The sequence below is a fragment of the Mycteria americana genome, chromosome 2 (genome assembly GCF_035582795.1).
Source record: "Mycteria americana isolate JAX WOST 10 ecotype Jacksonville Zoo and Gardens chromosome 2, USCA_MyAme_1.0, whole genome shotgun sequence".
NCBI classification, from domain to species: Eukaryota; Metazoa; Chordata; class Aves; order Ciconiiformes; family Ciconiidae; genus Mycteria; species Mycteria americana.
In genome coordinates this window covers 59458342-59476557 of record NC_134366.1, presented here as the reverse complement: position 1 = coordinate 59476557, position 18216 = coordinate 59458342, and the positions used below count along the sequence as shown (strand labels likewise).

Sequence of the window (18216 nt, the reverse complement as noted above, 5' to 3'; positions counted from 1 at the left end):
AATCATTGTTTAAATATTGAAAAGTTATTAAGAGAGAAAAATACATTCTTAAATCAGGTGCCAGTTTAATTTGTTAGGATCCAATTTGTGAAGTGCCTGGAAAGACTACTGCATGATTCTTGGTTATTGATTTGCCAACTTCAGAAATTTTTAGTCATGCCTCTTAATTCAGTGGTTCATAGAGCTTCTAATAATGCTTTCTATGCTTTACTCTACAGATCAGTAGCATGTGACTAGAAAAAAGGCACCCTAGAAAAAGCTTTTGCAATCTGCAACAAATTTTTTTGGTTCTGTTTACAGTGGAGTGTGTTGCACCTTTTTGGGAACTTGCATCAGTAAAAATTACTTGAAATTCTTCTGCTTGGTCCGTTTGCATAAGGAGGAAATGTTATATTTGGCATACAGGGAAAAGTGTTTTGTTTTGTTTTGTTTTGCTTTATAACAAAAAAGCCAATTCCAAACAAAACTGAGCATCTTGAACAAGCAAAAAGGGCTCAGACCTTTGCAATTTTGTATTACCTTTTGGCTTGCATTTACTCCATGAGCCTGCTCCTAAAATATTATTGTGTTCTTCACAGAGCTGCCGTGATAGAGTGGTACCTTCTAGTCATTTAACAAAGGAGTTTGAAATTTTAACAGTTCTTTTGTTTTGTATTTTACAGGCAGATTTTAAACTAATGTGTGATAATGCAATGACTTACAACAGACCGGATACTGTTTACTACAAGCTAGCCAAGAAGATACTGCACACAGGCTTTAAGATGATGAGCAAAGTAAGAGACCTATTAAAAACAAAAAGCAGAAACTCTTTGGGGGGTTTTTTGGTCATATTTAAAAGGAACATCATTAATAACAATGATAAATGTTATTTCATCCATCTGTGATTAATTATAGCAGTGCCTGTTAGTGCTGCTATATTTAAGGGCTTGATAGCATTCTTGTTATAACCACACCCTTATTTCTCAACCTTATCTGCACCACTGAAGTCTGTAGGAGCTTTTTCCACTGCCCTTGGTGGAAACAATTAAGATCCACATATATAAAACCCAACTGTAAAATACTGCTTCTGGCTGAAACTTTGAAAACAAGATCTTGTTTATGCAGAAATAAAACTTAAATAAGAAAGCTTTTCTTTTTTGAAGGTGGTGGGTGTAGGGGAAGTTTCATGGGTTTCACAGATGCGCGCGTACAAACACACTTTTTACAGTTGTTGGCTTGTAAAATGAAGTTATTTTGGTGAGCTGCTCTGTGTGTGTGCATGTGTGTGCGTGCGTGCTTGTGTTGCAGTTATGGTAAGTTTTGTGTAAAATAGGCAGTTGTCTTTGCATATGCAGTTTTTTTTTGTTTGTTTCTCTCTTGATAGTTGGGCTGCAGAAATTCTGATGCCATGCTACCATGACCAAATCATGTTGCATCGCCATTGAAAACGAGGCATTAAGAACAAAATAAGGCCATGGCCATTCCCATCCCATCCCATTATCATAGCATCTTGGCTATGAGGGAAAGGTTAAGTCCCTGCCACTCTGTCCTTTCTGATTCTAGGAACGGCTGTTAGCTTTGAAGCGCAGCATGTCGTTTATGCAGGACATGGATTTTTCTCAGCAGGCAGCTCTTTTGGGTGATGAAGACACAGCAGTTGAGGAACCTGTCCCAGAAGTTGTTCCTGTACAAGCAGAGACTACCAAGAAATCCAAAAAGCAAAATAAAGAAGTTATTAGGTAAAGGTTTTAATGGGCATGCTTACTGGTTTGTTGCAGCTTTTGTAATATTAGACAGCAGCAAAGAATTGAGGAAAAAAAACTCCTTTCAGCCTTTCTCCTTGTGGTCCATAGGATAAATGGGCAATTTTATTGTATTTTATTTATTTGTTTATTTACAGAACTTGTTTAATAACCCAGTGATTCCCAACTTGAAACAAACAATTCAAAGAATGACTGCATATTCTTTTAAACACTTACAGTTAATGTATATATAGATATTTTTATCCTTCTTTATATCTCTATTAAATAATGAGTAGCTTCTTCTCATGATGGTTTGAAATGTTCTTTCATTTTTAACATAGCCACAAATACCTTTCACATTTTGTCTTTTTTTTTCCCCTCTAAAATGATTGACTGTATCAAAATCTAACAGGATCTTTCTGGGAGGGCAAAGTAGCCCCAGATCAGTAAATGATTTTATTTAACTTTAGTATTATCTGGCAGGATATAGAGGTACAGGAGATTGTTTCTGGAGCAGATGATAACATCTTCCCAATGAAATCTTATTAAGCTTCTTTGTAAAATACACTGCTAGTGCAATAGCTGTCTTCCAACTAATAGGCACCCCCATGTCACAAAGTCATGTTTTTATAGCTAAAATCTAATTTTAGCCAAATAAAAGGGTCTTATTTTCTATGTTATGAGGAAATTTTAGCAGAAACTGTGATTTACAAGCAAGTTATGTAGTTCAGTGTTCTTACATAGACATCCTAGGGTAGATGTTGAATTTAAATTGTAGCACATTATATCAACTGGAATTTTATGAAAATAAAACTGTAACAGAGCATTACTAGTTATGTCTTAAATAATCCGACCATGTAGATATATTCTGCAGGCTTTTTTCTTAAACATCCAAAGTAAAAAAAAAGTGAAATGTAACTTGTTATTTCAAGTTCATGCTCCCCCATTTTTGTTAAAAGTGAACTTTAGAGTTCTAATCAGCCACATGTTTTTTGTTACACTTCAAGCATTTTTGTAATCCTGCTTAATGTCTGATGGAAGAAGTAGTATTTTAATGTGGTTGTTTTGTGGAAATAGGAGGCTGTGACATGTATCTTCAAAAATAATTTTAAACAGTAATTTTTTTGGCTGGAACTATTCTAATGTCAGCATACAGAAACATATCTGTTGCTGTATCATGGAGAACTATCAAAGTGTAATTTGTTCTTTGTTTAATGGATTGTGTATAGGAATTAACTGAAAGTACTGTTCTGTAAACAAGACTTGGCTGGGGGGAGAGGTGGCTTGGTTTTTGTTTGGTTGGGTTTTTAAAAGATATGATGATTCGGTTTCTATGGAGCCCAGAATAATAGATTTTCTCTTCTGGTTAATTCTTACATAAACTCGATTACAGGAGTAACTTTGTACTTTGCTACTTTTTGTGTGCTCATCTTCAAATACAGATAGCTAACAGAGCAAGAAATTGAGACTGCCAAGCAATATAGTAGTGCTCTGTCTTTAATATCTACCTTAACATACAATTCCGATAGTTAAAAATAACTGACCTTTAATTTTATCCTGATACCAATTTCCTTGCAATCAGTTGTGGTATAAATTTACTTTCCTGTTCTTTTCAATGTTTATGTAACTTTAGGAGTTGGAATTAATTTGGTTATTCTAATTAACTTGACCTTTTAAACACTTGTATTTTGGCATCAGTAGGATAGATATTACTCTTTTTGATGTACAGTAAGAGCTTTGAGGGGAGAATCGAACCTAATAGCAGATATTTTTGCCTTCATATTTCACAGTTAAAAACAGAGAAAGAGCTGAAGTCAATGTTTGCAAAGTGTCAAAGCAGTTGAGACCTCTATAATGTAGTTTAGAAAGTGACTTGATCACTTGGACGTCCTAACATCTAAGTAGTTTTTGAAAATTTTGTCCAGGATGTTGCAACCTTCTGAACATTCTCTCAAAATTCTTGTCCATTAAGTATTCTGTAGAGTGTGATAGAAAGTGCCAGTTTTTGAGGAGTTTCCTGCTGTGTACACCCTTTCTTAAAGTTTCAATGAAACAAAAATCGTATAACACGTTTGTCTCATAATAGTATGATCCTGTGATGTTTTTATTGTCTTTAATAGCAAAACTTTCTTGTGTATCGGATCTGAATCTCTATACAGAGAGAAATTCTTAGCTAAGCAAATGGAAGAAGATACCCCAGGAGAGAGAAATGGATTTGGTGTGAGGAGATGCTCTACCCAGTACCTAAGGTGTTTGGCCCTAGTGTCTAATGTCCATATAATGCCCTGAAAGATTTTGATGTACAAAGTTTATTTTAAATATATAATATAATGAAGACTGCCATATCCTATGATATCTTCACACTTCCCCTTATAATACTACCTTTCTCTGATTTTATATAATAGCTAAGATATATCCTGTTCCATCTTAGGTATGCTTATTTGTTATGTTTTTATTGTTTTGGTACTTTAATGAAAAGGGATCTACTGAAAGATAAATGTTAAATTCTGTAATTTCAATGAGAAGGAATGGTATGATTGATACTAATTGCCAATATTAACAAACATAGGAATTAAAGGACTCCCTGTTAGACTGGGAACAGTGTCCTACTTCTGCAAGCAACTAAATGACATAATCCTCGTAAATGCAGCCTGTTGGTTTTTTCCTCAGATTAGAGTTACACAGTCTCCATTCCCTCATTATGTAATTTCTTTTCTGCATCTCTCTATTTGGAGTTTGTGAAAATAGCATATTCGTGCATGTGGGAGACTAAGGACATGTACAGCATTCACCTTGTATTAATGCAATTTTACTCCCAATCTCTGTTTTGTAATACTTCCTTTATTTTCATCAAGGTACAGAAATGATTAAATTTTTGAAGTTCAGTAGTTTGGTAGTTCTCAGCTTCTGCTGCAAAACTGCAGTTTCATAATACAATTATAATTCCATTTAAATGCTGAAGTAGACTGAGAGTGGGAGAGGAGTGGGACTGATTGTTCTATTTAGCAGACCCAGAATTCAGCCCTTTGTTTTGTTTTAGCTTTTAATTTCTACAGCTACTCTTCTTCTCTTTCTTAGTTGCATATTTGAACCTGAGGGAAATGCGTGCAGCCTGACAGATAGCACTGCTGAAGAACATGTCCTGGCACTAGTGGAACATGCAGCAGATGAAGCTCGGGATAGGATCAATCGATATCTACCCAACAGCAAGGTCTACTGCACAACAAAGTTCACAATGCCATTTTGTGTCTGACTATGGAATGCTTTTTTTCATCTTAGGGAACAGGCTTTCATATTACGGTTTCTGAGATTGTAACGTCTAGGATGTATGGTCTGTGTGGAATACCAATATGACTATTGTCTATCATTTAGTTCCCACCAAAGCCCATTGTAGGGTGTTCTAAATGGATCTCAAGTTGTATTGTGTGTTGAACATCTTTAGAAATTCACTTGCAGAAAACAGTGAAATGTTGAAATGTTGCTCAGTCTTGAATCTGGCTTCCTTAATTGCAACCCTTGGCATTGAAAGTGATTAAAATAGCATCACACTGTTCTTATTGTTGCAACCTTAGAAAAAGCAAACTTTGGCATAGGTTGAAGGATTGTCAGGATTCCCCCCTCCTCAACCTAAGGAATTCAGGAATTTTAAGTGTGAAATTACTGTTTTCAATGCGAAGTCCAGAACCTCTTGTAGTTTTGTACCTACAAGTGGTAGCTTGTCAGCTATAGCACATTCTTGTGTGTGTACAAAATACAGACATACTTCAGTGACTGGGAGAAGATAGCAGTAGTTTGTCCATGTTGGAATTTTGGACAATGCTAACCACAGGTTTGATAATTTTTAATGTGATTCTGATACTGTTCCATGTGTTTGGTTTTTGTGCTGTTCCAAGAGTTAGAAGGAAAAGCTCAGTGATACTATTAGTGCAGTTTTCTCAGCGTGATCTGTTTATGGGCTGTGTTTTTCTTAGCTATGTGATAATGGTGAATTCCTTCATTACTTCATGCTAGGGTTGGAGTGAATGCTACAGGCATTTGCTACAGGCCTACGTTGAGATACGTTTACTCCGTTTCCCTTGCATCATGTGGAGTCTTATTAGCACTGTTATACTTCATCCTCATTTCTCATTCAGTCACATACTCTAGTGACCATTGCAATCAAAAATAAGAACCAGGATGTTGCTACATCCTGCATTTTCCGCCTATTTTTTTAACAACCGTTGCAGAAGAAACATTTGCTTTGAAAAGTATTAGTGGTAGTAGTTGTGTCTTCAAACTTAAATGTCTATTTCTTGGACAATGGCCCTCGTTATGCAGTCACCTTAGGCTCAACTGGATTAGGAAGTAAAGCCTCAAAGAACGGTGGGAGAAGGTTTAGCTTCTTCAGTATATTTCTGTTTCTTTGGGTAATTAGAAGACTTGCTAGGATTGAAGGCTGTTTGAAACCTCCAAAGTAAGAATGGCTTTTTAAAAACCCTTTAAAGGAATACCAGTCTTCTGCTAATTGCTAGCTGTAGTGAAAAGGCCTTTCATGCTGATGCAGTCAGTTTTGTGGTGTTCAAGAAAGAGTTGTTCTAGGTGTGCAGCTCTTAATTGTCTAGGCTGTTAATCAGCTAGACAACCCACTGCAGATCCCACTGGATCTAGGTAACACGCACACGTTCTTAGAGTTCAGCTATTGTTAACTTTTGCCATCACTTGAAGGTATTGTTCCTGTTCATTCTTTTTCCAGCATTTGTCACCTCTGTTTTTATTACATGACAACATTAGGTTTGGCCTTATGCGTGGAGAGAGTTTTAAACTTTTTAAGAGGGGTGGAAAAAAAAAAACAAAATGGGGGGAGATTAATTTTATATTTACTTGGAAGTATTTACTAATATTTCTTTAGGGAGAGCAGAGTTTTCATTTCTGTCTTTACTGAGAAGTTACAGTCTTTTTTGCAAGATTTGTGTGTAGTCACTTTCTGACATCAGCTTAGTTTGTTGCATCAGCTCTGGCTCGTATCTTTACAGATCCCAGTGAGTTCTATTGTCTTTCCTATCTCTGGATGTCTTTTTTACCATTGTGTTTGTGTGCTCTGATAGGTGTGTCACAGCACTTCTTCCTCTTTAAGAATTTGATAGTGTGTTCATAAAAGTGCTTCTAATTAGACAAAGTTGTGGGTGAGATATGAAAACAAGCAGTTCAATCTAGATTTGAAAATAAAACAGTGAGGTAGATTGTGGATAGGAGTTACAGTTCTGCTTCTAAAAAGTGTTCTAGGCTTGGCAGTCAGAAAGCCTGGCTCCATACTAATTATTATGGAATTGTTTTTGTCTTGGATGCAAACTGTAGATCTGATTTAGCAAGATGAGTAAGGAGTTATATATATGACATATGAACTTTTACTCCTAAGTCTTCTGTTCTGAAGCATTTGCTAGGCAGCAATAAATAGTTGTGACCCAAGATTCTCTGTATTAAAAGGGAATACCACAGTGCAGGATCTGAATACAGCTAAAAATACTTTTTGTAGTTTTCTGCGTAAGTAAGCAACTCCTTCTTTGAGTTTGGACTGTTTTGAGTGATTGCTTCTATATCTTTGTGGTTCTGTTTACAGATTGGTTATCTGAAAAAAAATGGAGATGGAACTCTATTATTTAGTGTAGTAAATTCATCTGATCCAGAAGCAGAAGGTAAATGCCATAATCTTTCAAGCAAACATTTCTAATGTTGAATGTTCTAGCAGATTTTGAAGTCTTGATGGTACATACAGACCCTGTCTAGTGTAGATGAGTTAAAAAAAAAAAATATTCCCCAAACCATTTTCCCCAACAGCTACATTTAGTATCTCTAATATAAGATGTTTCTCTTTGCCTTTCAAATTTTCACTCTTCAGATGCTCTGTTTTACTGATGCTAACAGTAAGAACGTAAAATAACGTCTATTTATAAGCACATATACATTGTTACAAGTTTATAGAGAACTTGGAAGGCAGGCTTTTGCTCCAGGTACGCTGTAGTGTTAAAATCTAATAGACAAAAGGTGAATGAAAGTGCTGTAATCCTATGTAAATGTGCACTGCACAGATGCAAATTCAGAATAATCTTTTACCTTTTTTTTTATTTCCTAATTTAAATTATTAGCTAAATTTCAGTTTTAAGTTAATTAGGTTTTGCTTCATTGTTTTTCTTTAGTTCCTTGATCTTTCCTGTGGGCTTTTGTGTTACTACAATACATTATTTGTATTGTCTTAGGCTTTCCACTTGTTTTAGTTTGGAGCTCAAAACGGAAAAGTTTTGAAAATTTGTAACGAATGAAATGTCATAGTCTTTATGCTGCTGTATGTCACGTTGATTTAGCACTTCCTTCTCTGCACCTTTTGGGACTGGAATTCATTCACAGCTTACCTACTGTTGCATTGATGAATGCATGAACCCTTTTGACTAGTCACATTTCTGTTGATTTTTTGCTTGGGAGATACAAGCCTGTAACTCTATTGCTGTCTAAATTCCTTTTCCTTTGGTAGTAAATTTTTCTGGAATGAAGTTGAGCATTTCAGCTGCCATCATGCCCTTACCTATTTCTGAAAAAATTATATACAAAAATGAATGTGATTTAATACTTCTGAAATCATGCTAGTGAAAATTTAGACAGTGATGGTAATGGGAGCAAAGCAAGCTTTCACTGTGTGCTGAAAAGTACTGTATCGCTTCCTGATGTGTCTGGGCTCCAGAATTTTTTTTTATTGTTTGTATAGTTAATATTAGTTACTCTGAATTTACAGCTAATAGTATAATGTGAATTTTTGCTGTAACTTTTTTTTTTATCCTAGTAAGGTTCTACAAATAAACTTGCTTTCTGTTGTTCAGTAATTGAGCATAATTAACATTAGATTCCATAATAGCCAGAGTGATTTAAAATAACTGGGAGTGTCCCAAATGTTGTTGGGATTTTTTTGAGTTTAAAAACATATTACGAATTATTTGAGCCATTTTAATTAAGCAGTTCTCAGAACTTTAGAAGAAAGAAATATTGCTATAGCCATAATGGTAATTATCTTAACAAGGTTCTTTACATGGTGTTTGGGTTTCTATAGGCAGACTACCACTTAATCAACATAAGAAATTGCTTTTATCACTTCATAATATCTGGATTTTGAATGTTTGTGAATCAGCTAGTAAAAGAATTTCAGATGCTGCTGTGTACTTTAAAAAGTGAAATAACTAAGTAAGCCATAGATCTTGTGAATAAGAGATGGAAACATATTTACAGCATGTATTTGAAATTTAAATGGAGAATCTGAATTACACTACCTATCCTTCAGAAAAATGTACAGATTAAAAGACACTTAGCCTTTATGGTAGCTGCAACTTTTTAAAATAGCAAAATCTAAATATTTACCATAAATAAAACTTTAAACACAAATGCTTTTCTAAAAATTATTATCTTCTTTTAAATCAAATTATTAGAGGAAGAGACTCACCCAGTGGATCTGAGTTCACTGTCAAGCAAATTATTACCTGGCTTCACTACACTGGGCTTTAAAGATGAACGAAGAAATAAAGGTAAATGCCAAAGAACAAAGAACATGTTTTAACTTTGTATTAATTAGATGTTTGAGCAATTTCTTGATATAAAATAATTTCAGATTATACCTGTCTCCAAATGAAAGTTCCCTTTGTTATTTCTGTAATATATAATTATTCCATTTACAGCAGAATGCAGTTTTAATTAAATTGACTTTTTTGCTTATTAAACATAACTTAATTAGGAGTTTATGGATTAATGTTTTGCCTTAATCTTATAGCCACGCTAGAAGCTCTCCGATAATGGTACTCCATTTTCTCTGGAGGAAATAATTTTTCCTGAGCAACTGTGCTTAGACTTGAGAAAAAAACCTTTTGGTCATTTGCATTTTTGTATCAGGACAAGGATTTCACAAACTGTGGATTTTTTTTTCTAGTATTATTGGCATTTTTAATAGTTTATAATCTGCTGTCCAGAAACTGATTGGCAAACAACAGTGAAGTAGGCACATGCAAAAAGCAGAAATATAAAAGAGGGCAGGGGAATGAATCTTTTTTTGTGGCAGTGCGGTGGTTAACTTAATTCTTTATTTTCCAGTAGTGTAAGTATGTTTGTTTATATGGTTAAAATAGTTGCACTGATTCTAGAGTCTGGAATTGTCCTTGAGATATTGCTCTTGATATCAGTTGGAGGAAAAAAAAAAAACACTGCTCTTTCTATATCTGTTTCAGAAAACAAAATCTTCTTTTTCTTTCCTCCCCTGCCCCCCAAGTGATCTTTTACACTTGTGTTAATCATTTGTCATCTTTCTTCTACATGTCTAGTAACCTTTCTTACAAGTGCTAGTACAGCACCTTCCATGCAAAACAACTCTATATTTCATGATTTGAAATCAGATGAAATGGAACTCCTGTACTCAGCATATGGTGATGAAACTGGGATACAGTGTGCCTTAAGGTAAGCGCTTCCTTATTAGGAGGCCTAACTTCTCATAGCAATTTGGAGCCTCCAAATTGTGATATTTTTTTCTAAAACTTATTTTAAAAATAACTCCCTATAAAACTTGAAGCTACCTTTCATCCTGGTTGGTGGGGGGTTTTTTTGGTTTTGGGTTTGTTTTTTTTGTTTTTGTTTGTTTTGTTTGTTTGTTTGTGGTTTTTGTTTTGGTGGTTTTTTTCATTTGCACTTTTAAGTTACGCTATTTTATTGCAAGGCTGTTATGGATCTTGTTATTAGGGTCTTTGACCACAGGATATTATAGGTTGCTAAACATGTAGCATTTTGCTTTATACCCAGCAGTAGGTAGGTTTAGATATGCAAGTAATAGATTTCAGTGACTTTAAAACAGTGATATTTTTCAAGGAGTTTCAAAACAGTTAAAGCTACTTGAAAAGGAAAATGCCACTTTTCATTAAATTGTTAATCTTTGAGGGAAGGAATTAATCACAAGCTTTTTTCTTTGTGTTTTTTTTTTAACCCGCTACCAATGATAGTTCAAGTGAAAATTTGCTGGTAGTTGTGAAAAACAAGTTTGCACATACATTTACTTCCATTTAAAAAAAAAAAAAAAAAAAAAAAAACAAACAACCCCTCCCCCCCATCTTGAAGGCCTTAATTGCTTTTCTGAAGAAGCATAAAAGAACAAGTAAAATGTAGGTGTAATGCAGCATAGTTGGGGAAAACCATAGTATAAGTTGAGGTATTTTTTACGAAAGTAAACATTTTCTGTAATGCTTATATCTCCATTCCTACTAGCTTACAAGAATTTGTGAAGGACGCTGGAAATTACAGCAAGAAAATAGTAGATGATCTTCTGGACCAGATCACTAGTGGAGATCATTCCAAAACTATTTATCAGCTAAAGCAGGTGTGTCCTTGATGCACAGAAATATCACAAGTTCATCAAAACAAGAATGGACCTGTTTCGGTTTTTTAATATTTTATGAGATGCTTTGTTTTCTACTGTCAGTTTAAGCAGTGCAGGCTTAGCTGTTCATGCAACCATGCAGTGAACCAAATTAGAAACTGAATTAATCAGCAGAGAAGTAATCTTTTTCTTTTCTCCAGCTAGATCAATTCTCCAATGTGGTTCACTATGTGACCGCAGAAAGGAAGAGGCAAGGGGGTGCAACATAGCAGGGAGGAGAAGGGACCAACCAGCTGAATGGTGTTTGGGCAGCCCTGTCACTCAATGTCATTATTTACATATCTGCTTCTGAGTTATATTGCAATGCTTTTGTTAAGGATATTTTTTTTTCTTAATTTAAATACAAAATATATTCCTTGTGGAAGGATTAATTATTTGGAACATTGAAATAATGTTGGAGAACAGATTAATATCGCTGCACAGGTATCTGTTACCCAACAGTGCTAACTTTTAAATTAGTGTAGTATGTCTGAAGGAAAAACTTTTAATTTATTTCCAAAACCGCTTTACCTAGGAGATTCATACTAAGACTAGAGAAGAGATTTTTCTCAGAAGCGTGTATAATTCTACTGGGAATATTTGCATTCCCAAGACAAAATAGACTACCAGAAACCACAAAATCTTGGTTCTTGTTATCTTCACTCTGAAAACTGCTCTTAGTTGGAAATAATTGTCTACTGTTTAAAATTATGACATTCTGAATGATTCAAGAATAAAGAAAGGGAGGCGGGGGGAGGATGGAAGGTACTCAGACTTCCTGACGTGGTGGAAATGAGATTATGCTAAATCTCTGCAGACTTAGAAGTAGAACAGGGTGGGTGATGTTTGGCGAAAAGGAGACAATAGAATGAAAAATACAGAGGATTCTTCAGAATTTTCTGGGTATTTTTTTCCCAGTCCCTACTGGAAAAAGATTGTGTATGAAACAGGAAGAAATGTAAAGGATTAGTTCAAAGAAATTTGAAAGTTCAAAAAGTTCAAAACCAGTATTTTGAATATTCTTCTACATCTAGAAATATGTGTATACAACATATTGAACTTAGCTTTAAAATACAACATGTGCCTTTCCCTTTTTGCCACCTTGTTCTATGAATATAGTTCTAAATGAGAATTTCTGAATACATTTCAAATGGTCAATGGCTATTTACACTTTAAAATGCTGTTCAGTTGTGATATGCACAGATCTTGTGCAATTAAATGTATTTCAGTGATGATGTGCCATGGTGTTTTATGCTTGAGTATTTTGTGCTGCTGTATTTGAGTAAGAATGAAAGTGCAACCTTAAATGATTTGGAATCAGAAGTTAGTGAAGTAATGACTAATACACTGCACTTGAATATAAAGTTCATGAGCAGAAGAAACAGTGTAAGGGGACTCAAAGATTAGTTAAAATGCATAATACTAAAATATTTCAAAACCGTAATTGTTACATTGTAATTGCATTACAGATATGTGAAAAAGTTAGCTGTCTCTAGTCTCATTTTGTGTGTGAAGTTTAAATATACTTGAAATTGTACAAGAGGTCTTTCTCTTATGTTGAATAAAAGTAATTGTTAGTATTCTTTCTTTCCAGAGGCGAAACATCCCAGTAAAACCACTGGATGAAGTTAAAGTAAGTTATGCTGATACTCAGTCTGCATTTAAAGTAGAGAAAGTGATGTTCTCTGGGCTTCCAACATTCAAATTCCTAATTTTATTTAATGTGCATCTGTTCTGTATAATAATACAGAAAAGATTGACAAGTGGAGTATATGATAAAGAAGAGGCTGTTAGGTTAGTCCTGAAGAGGCTGTCCTAAGAGGCTGTCCTGGTTAGTTCTAAATTGTTCACATGAATTTATGTGGTCACCCATTAGAGGAGAGCTAGTCTTTATTTTTTTAAATGTTCTATGCAAACATCACAAAACATGATAGTGTTCTGTGGTGGCCTAGGATCTGATCATGGTAAACCAGTATATTACACAAACTAAGGGTATTCTTAGGAAACATAAGTATAAGCTATGAAATGCTGAGATGTAAAATATGATTTGGTTCTTTAGGTTCTGCCAGTTCTCATAAAAGAAGAACACAAGTTGCGTAATACCTGTCCGGATTCTTCCAAACAGATTATGGTAAAATTGTTTTTGGGGGGGTGTGGGGGGGGGTGGAACAACAAAAAAACCAAGAGCATTGAGACATTCATTTTGTGTCAGTGCAAGGATGTGCATGCTTTGAGGTAGAAGATTAAAATTACAGTGTCTAGAATAAACTTTCAGTACTTAAAATGGATTCTCTGATACTCAGTCTATTTTAGTTTATTGGCATTGGTTGTCCTGTTCTATATTCTCTAGTTTAATTTGGCATACATAACACAATCTCAGAGGCAGACCACTTAAGAATCTGCCAGATACTTGATCTGCTGATGAATATTAGAGGTTCAAACTGCTGTAAAAGTGGAAAAAACCCAGTACTATTTATCAGGTTTACCCATCCATTGAAAATGCCTGTTAGAAAGTACGGGTAAATAATGCATATCTTAAGCTTTCACAGCTACTAATCAAATCTTTCTTTAAGTGGTACAGGTTTTATCTTGCAAATTATTTGTGACAACAGAAGATATGCACTGTATTCCATGGCAATTCACATAAAAATTATATGGATTACATTATAGCAACTAATAAAATTTATAGTTTTATAAATATTCCTTATGTTTTTGTGGAAAGTTTTGTATTTCTCTAGAAGATGACTTGTTAAGTTAATTCATGAAAGTGCTAAGTTTCATTTTCATATTTCTAAAAGATAATACCTGGTTGTGTATTTACCTGCATGTCTATTCCTCCTGCTGGAATAAGCAACCTCAGAGAATTCTGTTAGAATGTGTTTTGAAGCTTAATGACTTTTACTTTGATCTCTTACTTTTTGCCATTACATAGCAGTATTGCAACAGGTATGGAAAAATAATTGTTGTAGTGCAGGCTGTATTTCATTATCCAAATGTATAGACAAAGTACTTGAGAGACCAGCTCCAGCTGCTACTGTGTATAGGGAGGCCCACCTTACTGGTTTTATTAGTCACATACTAAAAATTTCAATAAATCCAATGTTGCATTGAGAAGGTGAGGGAAAAGGGGATCTGGGAGTGGGGGATATGGGATTATGATGGGGGATACTGCTAATGCTTCCCCCTGCCAGGGTTCTGCCATGGGACAGGGATGAGTTGAGCATGTAATTGAGTCCCAGAGGATTCGGTAACATTGGTTTCAACGGTCCCGGATGATGAGATGAAAGATATTCGGACTATCCTGCAGATTCCTTGCCATTCATATGACTGGTCTGTCCTGAAACCATGTTTGAGCTGCCTGTGAGTTGTAGGTTAGCCAAGACGGTTATGGATGCTCCAGTCTCAAGTGTTGTGGTGCACACTTTTAAGAGTATGGATTCATGCGTTTACTTTAAACATTAAAAAGTTATTATGACAGCTTGTCACTATTGCTAGTCTTTCTGTTTCTTGTATTTTAATAGGTTGGAGAATCTGCTGGAGACAGTAACACTTCTGACTTGGACTTCCTCTCTATGAAACCATATTCAGATGTATCTCTTGATATTTCTATGTTAAGTTCATTAGGTAAGTAATTAAATATACAAGCCATCAATTATGGTTTGGTTGTACCATTTAGGCAAAATAACATCTGGATTTGCTAAGAATAAAAAAGTGTTCAAAAAGTAGTAATAAGTCTACATTTGACACAGGTAGAAGTCTAGGGCTGGTACAATATAAATTAAACCTTGGTCTTTTTTTCCTTTGAGACATCCACGTGCTAGCCAGGCTAACTTCCTGTGCCACTGAAGAAACCAAAGTATTTGTACCTTACAATTTTGATAGCTTTGCTTGGTTTTTTTATGTGTTCATGGTAATGTAAATTTTAAGAATCGGTGTGGAGCTTTGGCTCAGAAATGTTATTGCTTCATATGCTGTCTTTTGAAATAATGCGGGAAGCGGGTAAGTATGTGAAGCTCAATCATATCACCACTTGGAATGTCCCAAAACAAAAATCAGAAGAAACTTCAGCTGCTGGAAAAACTTTAGCTTCAAATAAGGCAGTTATATAAAAGTCTTAAGATGTTTCAAATACACGTCTTTGATAGGTAGCCTTCTTTAAATACTATAGGAAGTAATGTTCCCATTTCTGCAGGCTGCTGAGCTGGTCAAATGTCTTCAAAAATGTCATCACAAAAAAAAAAAACCTGCTTATGGTTTAAGATACTTTTAATTCAGAATGTGAAAGATGCCAAAATATCTATTCTAAAACATAACCAAGGTAATTGAAAGCTTAAAGAAAAAAAAAGATTTCTACAGATTACTCCCATAGGTGCAGTATTCTTTGAAGAGCAATTGTAAAATTTGATTATGCTGTCACACACTAATTTTATTGCAGTTCAGTAAAAAATGAATAAATATGTTTTTATAGATAATGTTTAGACATATCAATCTTACTATTAATTTCTTGCTCCACTGAAAGCTGCTTATATTTTCTTCTTTGATCTTTCTGTAAATAATCATACTTCCAGATTACTTAGCTTCTTGAGAGAGTTTATGGCATTATTTCTTATCATAATTCTTGCAAAGTTAGCAAGGTCTGCATTGAAGACAGCCCCAAGAGAAGGGAAAGAGTTTATTTTCCTGTTTAAAGTTGAGGGAAATTTTTTTAAGTCTTCAGATGAGAGAACAGCATATATTGGCACATACTTCCAGTCCTTTCCAATTTCACAATTTTATTTGGCTTACTATAAAATCAGTGTAGCTGGAGAAGATACTGTTCTTAAAATCTTGTGTGATGGGGATTTCTTCACCTCCATAAATTACATGTTCTATTTTAACTGTATTTTAAGTTAGATATTTAAGTAATCTTTCTGCTGACTTCCTCTCCTTTGCTGCAAACTAAATGCATTATTTCATGTCTGGAGTTTAACAGATGAGGAAGACAAATTAAGCTCTTGTAGCTGTTTAAATATCAGGAGTCTGTTCAGTTTCAGTCATTTCCCATGGTGCTCTCCTTCATCCTCCAATAGTGCTAAATGCATTTCAACATGTATTTCTTGAAACTGGAAATGGATCTGCAGCTGTTGCCTTTTAGAAGTGCAAAGGAAAAGGCAAGATTGAGGTCGTTTGTCTAACAGACAACACTTGCGTTTATTTTAGAATTTTTTTATAGTGACTTGGTAATTCATGAGTCAGTCTTCATGTGCTAATTATGGGTTTTGGTTGGTAACTGGTTGCCCTTAGGGAAAGTGAAGAAGGAGCTTGATCATGATGATAACCATTTACATCTGGATGAAACAACTAAGCTGCTGCAGGACCTTCATGAAGCTCAGGCTGACAGAGTGGGATCCCGGCCATCATCCAATTTGAGTTCCCTCTCCAATACCTCTGAAAGAGACCAACATCATCTTGGTAGTGTTACCTGTGTCACAGAAGTTGCAGTCCTTCTGCTCTAATTGCAACTGGTTAAAACTTACATTTTAATTTAAATAAATCTTTGCATGAATCTACCCTGATAAGACAGTGTGCTGATTATGGGATCATGTTTTAATTTTTAAATATGCATGGCAAAGAGAACTAAGAAGACATACTTTTGACCTGTGGAATTAAGGACACTAATTGTAGTTACTTATTTTTTGATTAGGCATGATTGAAGTAATTGTGAAGTAAATTGATACTGACTGGCAAATCCCTATATGCACTTACATTTTATGCTCTTAGTATTTCTAAGAGTATATGATGTTTATTTTGCTTCGGCATAGTTGTATGCAGCAAGTAACAGGTGGGATTCTACAATAGCCTTCCATTGTCAACTGTAAAATTCAGTGATAAGACAGGATGATAAGGTAACATACCACTTAACAATTTGGTGCCATTTCTGAGAAGGTAGGAGATGTTGGTTGGATGATACTCAATTATATTTTGTTTAATTTTTCAAAAAGGATCTAAGTTATTGAAGAATCTTGTAATTTCTTTTTCAAAAATCTCCTGTTTAAGTATCATTTAAATGTCTGTCTTGCTTTGAAAATCTGAAAGGAACATGTGAAATAACCATGCTGTTTATATACTTAAATATCTCTCTCTTATTTTTCTGTACTTTTAAAGGTTTTTATTTTTTTTTCCATATTCTACAGGAAGCCCCTCTCATCTGAGTGTTGGAGAACAGCAAGACATGGTTCACGATCCCTATGAATTTCTTCAGTCTCCAGAAACCTCAAATGCCACTACTAACTAACCTGACATGTACTATATATATTTTGTATTTTAATTCTATTATGTTTTTATAAAGTTTTTGTCCATGGCAGAAACTTCAATTTTGTCCTCTTTTCTATGAGGATTCCTGTATAATATTATCATATATGCTGGATTAAACAAAAACCCCCTCCTACTTAGTATATCATGTTGTTAGCAATGTAGCAAAACCAGCTTTTCATTTGTTAGTTGAGGGAGGTCATTGTCTACTGGTGTGTGAATCTTGACTGAAAAACAGCAAATAATGTGTTAAAAAAATTTGTATTTTATAGAAACTAAAAAGTGATAATTTTCCCAGTATCACGGCAGCAGTCATTAAATGTTTATCTCCCAGTTCTGTTCAGGTCTTGACTTGGACACCTTCAAGGAGGAATATTTTATTTCAGCAGTGACAGAACTGCATAAATTGTGATTGTTGTTTCTGTTTCCCCATATTTTAAAATCTTTTTTTTAATCACTCTAGAGAGTACTTAATTTGAGATTAACAATACTTGGTAGTTGCATTAAAATGCTCCCTACGAGAATTCTACCCTGGATCTAATAAAGATGGATGTTTTTATGATCCCTTGTGTCTTGAAACACAAAGAAAATATAATACTTATATTTTTTTATTTGATATGTATATTTACTTGGATGGAAAAAATGCTGGATAAGGTGTGCTTTTCAGTAATTTTAAAATAAAACTTTTATAACTGGGGGATTTTGTACACATTGATATGTGCAAGCTGGACAAATGTTATGAATTTACAATATTTTGTAAATATTAATAAAAATACAAAACCACTTTTGATG

General features: G+C 34.5%; 1 protein-coding gene across 14 annotated transcripts in view; it reads left to right on the top strand.

Annotated features, from left to right (window-relative positions):
* BRD9 (bromodomain containing 9) overlaps nucleotides 1-18216 on the top strand; it is a 26295-nt gene extending 8079 nt beyond the window's left edge. For 2 of the 14 annotated variants that reach the window (XM_075493619.1, XM_075493616.1), the window contains 12 exons: nucleotides 663-773; nucleotides 1606-1718; nucleotides 4800-4932; nucleotides 7318-7393; nucleotides 9170-9265; nucleotides 10052-10184; nucleotides 10983-11094; nucleotides 12728-12766; nucleotides 13193-13264; nucleotides 14655-14757; nucleotides 16417-16584; nucleotides 17307-18215. In XM_075493619.1, coding sequence (XP_075349734.1) covers nucleotides 663-773; nucleotides 1606-1718; nucleotides 4800-4932; nucleotides 7318-7393; nucleotides 9170-9265; nucleotides 10052-10184; nucleotides 10983-11094; nucleotides 12728-12766; nucleotides 13193-13264; nucleotides 14655-14757; nucleotides 16417-16584; nucleotides 17307-17407 — 1257 coding nt within the window. In that variant the 3' untranslated portion in view covers nucleotides 17408-18215. Of the gene's footprint in view, nucleotides 1-662; nucleotides 774-1542; nucleotides 1719-3841; nucleotides 3971-4799; nucleotides 4933-7317; nucleotides 7394-9169; nucleotides 9266-10051; nucleotides 10185-10982; nucleotides 11095-12727; nucleotides 12767-13192; nucleotides 13265-14654; nucleotides 14758-16416; nucleotides 16585-17306 lie in introns of all 14 variants that reach the window. The other 12 variants (XM_075493608.1, XM_075493610.1, XM_075493607.1 and 9 more) reach the window with 12 other exon arrangements.